Raw genomic sequence first — 10,609 nt, forward strand, 5'->3', positions numbered from 1 at the left:
GTATCTGCACGGTGCCCACGCAGTCACACTGTGCCCACCTGTTTACCACGCACCCACGTATCTGCACGGTGCCCACGCAGTCACACTGTGCCCACATGTTTACCCAATGCCCACGTAACTACACCCATGCCTGCACAGTCGCACTGTGCAAAGGCACTGTAAATGGTACGTGATTCCTGGGTTGGTCCCTGAAGGCACCTGTGGAAAGGCAGGGCTCTGTGGCCGCTGTGGGTCTGGTTCACGAGGAAGACTGCAGCTCCATCTCGTGGCTGGCCTTCCTGTGGATGACGATGAGTGTCTCCAACAGAAACTGGGGGCTGATCCCTTGCAGGACTCTGTCCACACATCTGAGGGAGCACACAGCCCTAAAACGTTCACACAAGTTACAACGAGACAGCCTGTGTGTGGGACGTGGTCAGCTCTATGTGAGGCGGCACTTTCATGTTGTTTGAATGAGTTGCAACCTGCAGAAGTTGACGTTTTACAACCCAACCCCAGGGCGCTCAGCTTTCAGCCCAAGGACAGACAGGCCTGGGAGCTGGACACCCACACCAGGGAGGAACACACCTGCAGAGCTATCAACCACACAAGCTCCAAGGGCGCACACAGCATGGGTCAGGGGTAAGGCTCAGAGGCAGGAAGGGTTGGAAAGAAGGACAAATGGGAACGGGAAACAGAGACGAGGTGGGTAGAGAGCTGTTACACGGGGGGATTGCAATCATTGACGCAAACGGACAATGGATTTGCTCTGTAAGCCTTCACCCAAACCACCAGAAAAACTTAAAAACAATAACAAAGTACAGCAATATCCAGGGTTCTCTTGGCAAAGGCGGGTCCCATGTTCACTGCGTGGCTCGGTTTCCTGCGTGGCCCTTAGCCCTGGCCGGGGCTTCTCAACGCTGCTGCCAGGTTCCACTCCTATGTGCCATGTCTGCACAGGTTTGTTTGAGACCCTGGACTCAGACAGTCTATGTGAGATGATACGAAGCTGCTTACCAAGCCATCACACGCTTCCCTGTAACGGCAGACCTACACCCAACACCTGCCGTTCAGTTCTATTCTAAAGCTCTGAGAATATTATTCATGAATGTGTTTTTCAGGGCGAGCCGTGTGCAGTGCACATCCTGACCCAACTGCCAACAGATTCTGGCCCTCAGGCCAATGAGAGAGTCCCCCCAAGCTCACGTCCGGGGGCACGCCCTCCGTCCCCCGTTCCGCATCTGCCTGAGGCAGGGACACGCTTACCATGGCCAGTGGGATGACTCCAATCACATCCTTTGGGCTCACATAGATCTTGGACACCCCCAGGTCGGAAGTGAGCTCCCCCGGGTACTCGACCTGCCACGTGACCAGCTGTGTGGCCGGAGGGTCGCCGGGTTCTTCTATCTGCACGTCGACCTGCATGACTTCGTCGGAGGCGCCGCCTGCACTGCAGAGAAGAGAGGAGAACGGCTTTGAGGGGTTGGTACGCTCTCCCTGCACCACGGGTCTCTGCGTACACACGTGTACAGCATCATCCCTGAGGAAAGCATTTCCGAGATATGACGCCACAGCGAACAAACCACCTACGTGACGTGGCATTTTCTTGGCCTTATACGTTACCAGTCAATTCCCAACCCCCCAAGAAAGAAAAAGCAAAGCAAACCCGCTGCCGTGCCGTCAAGTCCAACCCACGGCGACCGCGTGGGTTACACAGTGGAAGTGCTCCTTGTTGGCTGTAACCTGTACGGAAGCCGGTCAGCAGGGCTCCCTTCCACGGTGTGGCTGGGCGGGTTCTGACATCGCCTGTTGGCCAGACATCTGCACCTCCCACCCTTTGGTCCACTCAGCGTCCCTGCTCACCAGCTGTGCCCACGGGGCCGTCCGAGGCTGATTTCGGAGAGAGATTGCCAGTTCTCTGAGGTGCCTCTGGGTGGACCTGACCCACCCACCTTTGGTCACCAGCTGGCTACGTTGACCATCTGCACCGCCAGAAGCCCTTTGAGTCCCCTGGGTTGGGGTCTGTGGACAGCGAGACTAGACACTGGGTTTCTGAAACGCTTTCCTCCCCAGTCTTCCCGACTCGCCCAGAGACCTGTACGCTTCTTAGACTGGATCTTACAAAGCCACTGCTGGCTCAGGTGGGGTACACCGAATGTTAACAGGGTCGGAGGTTCTTGTGGGTTTGTTATATGGTGGAGGCAAGACAGAAGTGCAGACAGACAGGTGAGTGTGAGCAGGAGGGCTGCCAGTGGCTGTGGAGGGGTGCCCTGGCATCATGTGACATCTGGGTTCCCATCACACATGTACCTGAAAAGACGTCCAAGCTAGATTAACCAGAAGACTGGGACAGCTGTTCACATGAGCGTAACTAACTGCTCACGGTCTGTACCTGTTGTTTACCTAGTGTAATCACCTGGCTGCCTCTTACCCTGTCCACAGTCAGCTCTTAGTAGTGGACCCTCTTCCACGGGACAGGCAGGGGTGGCCTCAGCCACTCTTGAGGCACAACGAGAGCGTGGAGGCACGAACGAGCTGAGAAAGGGCCGGAGCTCTGCCCTCTAATCCAACGACCCCAAGGTACCTTATCTTCCTTGTTGATTCTGCACCTGGCACTGTAACCTTGGTGCATCTCCTCAAGTCTGTCTGGGTTCAGAGCTGGAATCTGAATTTGAGTATCCTTCAGTAAATACTGAGGACTCGAGAGCTTCTAGAACACTTGCCTGGGTGTCACTTAGGACTGTACGTGGGCACTGTGCCCGGTGGGGGTTAGAACACACGGGTCCTGGAAGCAGGGGTCGTCTTTCTCTCCCTCACGTGGCTCACGCGGCATAGAGTATGTGCCTGGTGCGGCTCGCAGGGGGTCGACTGCAGCCGAGATCACGCAGCGGTGATGCTTAGAGCCGTGGTCCGCACCTGGCCTGTGTACTGGAGCCGCCCGGGGGGTAGGAACGACCCCGCAGAGTGTGGCCGTCCCCCGTGGTCCAGGGCCCGTGTCCACCCTTCCTCCCTCCTCGCCCCCTTCTCCCCCTCCCTCCATCCGCCCAGTTTCCTTCCTTCTTTTCTTGTCCTAATGTCAGCCAGAACAGTGAACACGGATGTGAAGGTTTGTAAGATTCAGTTCTGTGCAGATCAGTGCTTTGGGGAGTATTCTGTAGATAATACTAGAGACAAAGTATACTAGTGAGTGAGTGGATGTGGGAGACTGGCTGGCCAGTGAACCAAGGAGAATAGAAAGACAAGGCCTTAGATGCCCATGAGGACAAGTGAAGAGGAAGAACCAGGCCAGAATCCAGCCACAGGGCACAGGTCCTGACACAGCTCATCTGCTCAGCCCTCCCTCCTGGTGACCCTGCACACAGCCCCGTGCACCAGGCCTCACCCCCCACCTCCGCAGGTCGTCCAATGAACAGCACAGAGGATGGAACAACCACCCTGGATTTGCGAGCTCCTTCTAGAAGGCCGCAGTGCTGCTAAGTCTGGGCGGAGTGTGATCAGTTCTACATCAAAACGTATACATATGCTTGCAAGTCCCCTGGGTGTGGGGCTCGCATGTGTTCTAGGTTCTCTGTCCGGTGTGGTTGCCAAAGGGAGTCTGCCTAGGGCCCTTCCTGCCCGCCCGCCCGCCATCTTGTTTGCCGCCAAGAATCTTTTGGAACTCAACTGAAAGGGAAGCAGAGAAGGGAGGCCAGCGGCTGACGTGCACCCCACATACCACTGACTGACTGACCCTGTGTGCACTCGGAGGCATCTGTCAGTGGTCCTGGCAGCTGTGCCGCCAGGGTTTCCAACACTGGCAGGGTCACCCATGGTGGAGAGGTTTCAGGGAACTTCTGGACGATGACAGACTAGGTGGAAAGGACACTGGCAGGGTCACCCATGGTGGAGAGGTTTCAGGGAACTTCTGGACGATGACAGACTAGGTGGAAAGGACTGGCTTCTGAGAACCAGCAGTGGGAGGCCTGTGGGGCACAACAGACGCCCGTTCAGGACGCTGGCACACTACCTTCGGACGTCTCATCAGAAAAGGCCAGTTGTTAGGAAAGGACATTGTGACTGGTAGAGCAGGGGGTCAGCAGAAAAGAGTGGGACCCCCCCATGAGAGGGACCAACCCAACAGCCGCAGAATGGACTCCAACGTGGCAACGGCAAGATGGTGGGGGCCGGAGCCACAGACTGTCCTGTTGGACACGGGGTACGATGAGCTGGAGCCAGCTTGCCAGCCGCCACCACCACCAAGCTCTGCCGTATCTCCCGCAATCTTCTCTCACAAACACTACTTCTGATTCAGGAATAGAAATTTACGCTCACAGAGGGACATAGTCACCAGACAGGGAAGGAGCCAGGAGATCTGACGACAGAGCACCCACGCATGGCACAGGCCATCTCCTTCCCAGCACAAGGGCACGGGTGCTTCTTAGCCACGAAGACCACCCAAGCAACTTTCAGCCCCAAGCTAAACATGGGTCAGCACACTACACAGAGCGTACACACAGAGTCTTACACTACACAAGGTGTACACATGGATCATTACACTACACAGAGTGTACACGTGGATTAGTACACCACACAGAATGTAGTCCATGTGGATCAGTACACTACACAGAGTTTACACACAGGTCAGTACACTACACAGAGTGTACACATGGATCAGTACACCACACAGAATGTAGTCCATGTGGATCAGTGCATTACACAGAGCCTACACACGGGTCAGTACACTACACAGAGCGTACGCACGGATCTTTACACTACACAGAGTGTACACATGGATCAGTACACCACACAGAATGTAGTCCATGTGGATCAGTACACTACACAGAGCGTACACACGGGTCAGTACACTACACAGAGTGTACACATGGATCAGCACACTACACAGAGCCTACACATGGGTCAGTACACTACATGGAGCGTTCATGTAGCCTCCAACCTAAACATGGATCCGGACACTACACAGAGTGTACACGTAGATCAGTACACCACACAGAATGTAGTACATGTGGATCAGTACACTACACAGAGCCTACACACGGGTCAGTATACTATACAGAGTGTACACATGGATCAATATACCACACACAATGTAGTCCATGTGGATCAGTACACTACACAGAGCATACATACGGGTCAGTACACTACATAGAGTGTACACATGATCACTGCGCTACATAGAGTATACATGTCGATCAGAACACATCCATGTATATGTGAATCCATACGCCACATAGAGCGTGGTACAGTACACAGAGCCTACACACATCCATGTACCTGTGGATTAGTACACTGCATAGAGCATCCCTGAAACACGGAAAGCAGCTATGAATGCTTGAAATACATCCTGCACGAGAACGCTGGGGCATTTCTGTAAGCATGTTGCAAATTAGCTTTGCCTCTCGGGTCTTGTGCCCACTCTGAGTCCCTGAGTCCCATGACATGTCTGTAAATCAGAGTGGCAACGTGGACGCTACAGCATTGGACACAAAAGCTAACACTGAGATGCAGTCGCAGAAACCATCTGGCCCTGGGTCTGCTAGCCGTGGAACAACCGAGACCTAAGTGCTAAGGACCCAAGTCGGTGCGTCTTAAAGCTACCTGTGTGCTCTCCCAGGCCAGGAAACCAGCATGCCATGCTAGGTCCTTAAAAAGCACGCCAACAACCAAACGTCACTGTGCCAGCACCCATGTGGGCAAGCGGCTGCCAATGCAGGCGTGACTGTTGGGCTGGGAGGGGGTGCAGACAGCGAAATCCATTCCAGTTTTGGTTTCTCCAGATGGCACTCTAAAACGCAAATGGGGACACTTTCTGGAAGACCAGGGACGCCCGAGCCAGGGCTGAGCTGCAGGACCCTGTCCTTAGAAGAGGTCCGTGTGTGCTGCTAACAGCTCAGAGCCCTTTCTACTGGCCAGTGAACGCGTGACATTCAGAGCTGACCGGCGGATCACAGAGGGGCCTGGGGCCGGTGCGAGGAACGTCCCCTTTCTTGCAGAGACTCGGGTTCGATTCCCACACAAAGCCCCTCAGGCAGCCATTTGTTTGGGGAGTTGTGGCGTCGCTAGGAGGCGGGACAGGTCTTAGCTGACCCTCCAGACTAGGACAGCCGAGGAAGAAGCCTGGTGACGTCCCCCGGTGATCAGCCAGCGGAACCCCGTGGATCCCAGTGGGGGTGGTGCAGGCCTGGGCAGCGTTTCACTGTACACGCTTGGGGTCACCCCATGCTGAGGCCGACAGCAGGCCAGGTCTGGACAGCAGCGGAGCGGGCTGCCGCTGTAGGCTCCCCCCGCCCCCTCAGGTCCTGCCTCCCCACCCACTGCCCCACCCCTGCTTCTGAGCTCATTTCTAAAGATCTGGAACTTTCCTTGACGGCTCTACTTGGGCTCCTGGAGCCACCGTGCCCACAGTCACAGAGCAGAACGTGCTGCAAGCGTGTCCCTCCAGGCGACCTTCAGCCCAGCCTGGGGGGGCTGGAGATGGATGGCTCAGCTCCTTCCTTGTGTTGGCACAGAGTCGGGGGCACTGCCCACACCCCACTGGAGGCCGGAGCTCCCTCCGCGTAGCCTCACCCCACACTGTACTCTTGCTGGCTTCCTCTCCGCCCGCCCCTCTCCCGTCTTCTGGTCTCAGGACGGGCTTCAGCAGAGTGCAGGGGAATTTTTAAAATAGGAGGATACCACGGACGAGTAACAAACACCACGTAGAGAGTAAAAGGCTCAGAGAGAAAAGAGCCCAGCCGTGTGCGTGCAGGGCTGAAGGGCCATCACGGCAGGGACAAGCCCTGGGCGCACTATGGAGGACCCTATGGAGCCAGCAGCCAGCCGCCCACTATGGTGTGTGGGAGACCAGCTTGAGGCGCGGCTGTGGGCACCAGATGTCTCGCAGACGGAGGAGCTCTGTCCTCCTTTCCCTCGCCTCCTTCCCTGCTCGTTTCCAAGATTCAAACAGGGATATATCTCAAGCAAATTGTTCCATCCCAGACACTGTCACAGCATGAAAAGCGCTCCTACCGCCTTCTTCTCCCTCAGCATTCTCGGTATGAACACCTTTCATAGCGAGGTGAAATATGCACGGTCCTTCCAACGTGTGTGCTCTAGAATGAGATTTTTGTCACCGCAAGTTTGTCTTCCATGTCCTTATTCCTACCTCATAATGCCCTGAGGACTGGGAACCAGGGTCTTTCTGGAAAAGAAAAATGGGAATTGTAGTTTGAGTCAAGTTGTACAGCTTTTCTTCCTGTTATCCTGGCTTCATTTCTCTTCACCCCAATGTCTCATCCATCCATTCATTCAAGGGCTATTTCTCAAATTCACACTCTTTTCATGGCACTACACTACTGATAATTCAAAAACGGTTGTAGCAGTACATCAATAGGGACCTGAAACTCAAAGCCAGATTCAGGAGAGAACGTGGAATGAGGAATATCATTGCTGGTGTCAGATGGATCTTGGCTAAAAGCAGAGAATACCAGGAAGATGTTTACTTGTGTTTTACTGACTATGCAAAACCATTCGATTGTATGGATCATAACAAGTTATGGATAACATTGTGAAGAATGGGAATTCCAGAAAACTTGATTGTGCTCACGAGGAATTTGCACATAGACAACGGGGCAGTCTTTGAAGCAGAACAAAAGGGTGCTGGTTTAAAACCAGGAAGGGGTGCCCCAGGGTTGTGACCATTCCCCACACTTATTCAGTCCATACGCAGAGCCGATAACCCAAGAAGGTGGACCATGTGAAGAAGAATAGGGCATCAGGGTCAGAGGAAGAATCATTAACGCCTGCGATACACAGACGGCACAACCTCGCTTGAAGAGGACTTGAAGCACTTACTTGGGAAGATCAGAGACCGCAGCCTGTGGTATGGATTACACCTGCACACAAAGAAAACAGACCTTCTCACAACGGACCAATAAGCAGCATCATGAGAAACGGAGAAGACTGAAGTTGTCAGATTTCATTTACTTGGATCCACAATCAACGCCCATAGAAGCCACCATCAGGAAATCAAACGGTGTATTACACTGGGTAAATCTGCTGCCAAAGACCCCTTCTTTTTCAGTTAAAAAGCAAAGATATCACCTTGAGGACTAAGGTGCACCTGCCCCAAGCCATGGTATTTTCAAATGCCTCGCATACACGCAAAAGGGGGACAATGACTAAGGAAGAAACTGACAATGAAGGAGTCGATGCCTTTGAGTTATGGCATTGGCAAAGAATGCTGAAAGTGCCATGGGCCGCCGGAAGAACAGACAGGTCTGTCCCGGAGGAGGTGCAGCCGGAATGCTCCTTGGAAGTGAGAATGGCCAGACTCCGTCTCTCGTGCTTTGGTCCTGTTGTCAGAAGGGACCATTCCCTGGGGAAGGATGTCACGCATGGTGAGGTGGAGGGTCGGAAGGAGGGGAAGGCCCTCAACGAGACGGACTGACCCCGCGGCTGCAGCCATGGGCTCACGCGCAGCAGGGACTGTGAGCAGAGTGCAGGACGGGCACTTAGGTGCTGCCGTGCGTGGGGTCGCCGAGTCGGAGCCGGCTCCATGGTGCCCAGCAGCAACGTCCTAGCGATGGGGGCGCCGGGGTTCAGGGGGAGAACCCATGCCCTCCACGCAGGAGGCCCGGGTTCGAACCCCAGCCCGTCACCTCCCGTGCAGCCCCCACCCACCCGTCAGTGGAGGCCCGGGTGCTGCCAGGATCCGAACAGGTTTGAGCGTGGCTTCCAGATGAACACAGACCAGGGACAAAGGCCTGGATATCTTCTCCCCAAACCAGCCAGCGGGAACCCCACAGATCCCAGTGGGCTGATCCCACCCGTCCCGGGGATGACGCGGGACCAGGAGGCGTCTCGCTCCGCTGTGCACGGGGTGGCCGTGTGTCGGGCTGACTCCAGGGCAGCCACAACATGTTAGTGACCAGACGTGAAGGTCAGCTGGCACGACGGGTCCCGTGGCAGGCTGGCCTCGCTCGCGAGAGGTGACCCTAATCTCTTCCCGACTGGAGCAGCAGGGGGGCGGCAGCTACTGGGGCGCTAGTGCCGTCAGGGAGGGCCGGGGAGATTTCCCCAGGACGCCCGGTGTGGGCTGTGGCCTCCAGAAGGTCACGGAGGCAGTGGTGGGGCACCCAGTGAGCATGGTAAACACGGCCTGACTTCTGCTTATTCACTAACCGAACAACTTCCCGTGTCGTCACCATGTCAGAGATTCTGCTTCTAGCGACGGCTGCCACCTGTCTCTCTCCCAACCCCACAGCTCCTTCCAACACAAAGCCTCTTTCGACGTTTTTAGTCCCTGACGGGACGGCATACCCAGGGAGCCAGGTAAGCACGGGATTCCTTGTGCTTACTTATTAATCCACGGTGAACAAGATGCACTCTAAGACTGTTCACTGTAGATCAGTCAGCAAGTCTCTGCCTCCCTGCTCACCGGGTCCACCCCTGCGAGGGGCAATGCAGAGAGGAGCCTGGGCAGAGGGGTTGGAGGGAGAGACGGTGGGTGGCAGACAGGTGGGGGCTCCCAGTGCCCATGCGCTTGGCTCGAGGGTCTGCCGAAGAGCAGGGGGGTAAGTGCAAGCAGCTGTCGGCCACTCGGAGCACCCGTCTTTCCTGAAAACTGGGGGCGGTGCGCCAAACTCGCCCCACACCTTGTTCTGGCTCAGGCCCCGAACTGAGGACGCGTTTACATCCGCAAAGTTGTTAAAGGGCCTCTGGTTCTGCCGTGGTGAAAGCACCGCTTGGCGAACAAAGGGTCAGCGGTTCGAAAGAGGAGGCAGTCCGCTTCTGTAAAGGTTGATAGCCTTGGAAACCCTGTGGGGTTGCTACCAGTTGGAATTGGCTAGAAGGCAGTGAGTTTGGTTTTGAGCAGGTTTTTTAAGGATCGTTAAGAAACATGCATGACACAGAAAGTGTACATCCCACCAACACTAACTCACTTGCTCTCTGGCCTCGGAAGAAAGAAGTGTGCCGACCCCTGGTTTTTATCATAATGTAAATGGGAAATTCCTGAGCTTTGGGTCACAATAAAGTGGGCTTTATCACCGTACCCAAACGTGCGTGACATGTCGAGTGGAAGACCCTACGGAGCGTGAGTCTGGGTGCAGATGGTCGGAAGCGTGCTGAGAACAGGAAGTCGAGGAGAGCGGGGAGACGCGAGGACACAGGAGCAGGGACCTTCCCTGGGGTCAGTGTCAGCAGGCGACCGACTACCCAACGGAAGGCACGGCCTGCCCTGCCCGAAGCAGCACAGCGGCCCAGGCAGAAAGCAGCGCTGCGGCTGGGAGGAAAGGGCAGAAGAGCGAACGCGAGCTTTCTCCCGAGCTGTGGGTCCGGGAACATGGGACGGAGGAGGAAGGCCACCCGCACGCTGTGGGACTCTCCCGTCCCTCGGCCCTGAGGGCCAGGCACAGCCCTGATGTGACCGCCGAATGTGCACTCCCAGCAACCTCCAAAGGCAAGCAGAGACCCACCTCCTGTCTGAGATCGGGGTGTCCTACAGACTTGGGGTTCTTGTCAGAGCAAGTCAGCTCCCTTGCCTCCTCCAGGTCCATGCCAGGCTCTGCAGCTCTCAAGGTGGGGTCACCGGGATGGAGGGGAGGAGGGTAACTTGAGGGGGAATCCTTATTGGGACATGGTGCATTCTGGG

General features: G+C 55.6%; 1 protein-coding gene across 1 annotated transcript in view; it reads right to left on the reverse strand.

Annotated features, from left to right (window-relative positions):
- The window catches only part of TMEM132D (transmembrane protein 132D), a 554,449-nt gene that overhangs the window by 161,087 nt on the left and 382,753 nt on the right, over positions 1–10,609 (reverse strand). Inside the window, exon 4 of the mRNA XM_007954225.1 lies at positions 1,246–1,429. Coding sequence (XP_007952416.1) covers positions 1,246–1,429 — 184 coding nt within the window. The remainder of the gene's footprint in view (positions 1–1,245; positions 1,430–10,609) is intronic.

The sequence above is a fragment of the Orycteropus afer genome, unplaced genomic scaffold (genome assembly GCF_000298275.1).
Source record: "Orycteropus afer afer isolate SDZICR_OR568_19922 unplaced genomic scaffold, OryAfe1.0 scaffold00448, whole genome shotgun sequence".
Taxonomy (NCBI): domain Eukaryota; kingdom Metazoa; phylum Chordata; class Mammalia; order Tubulidentata; family Orycteropodidae; genus Orycteropus; species Orycteropus afer.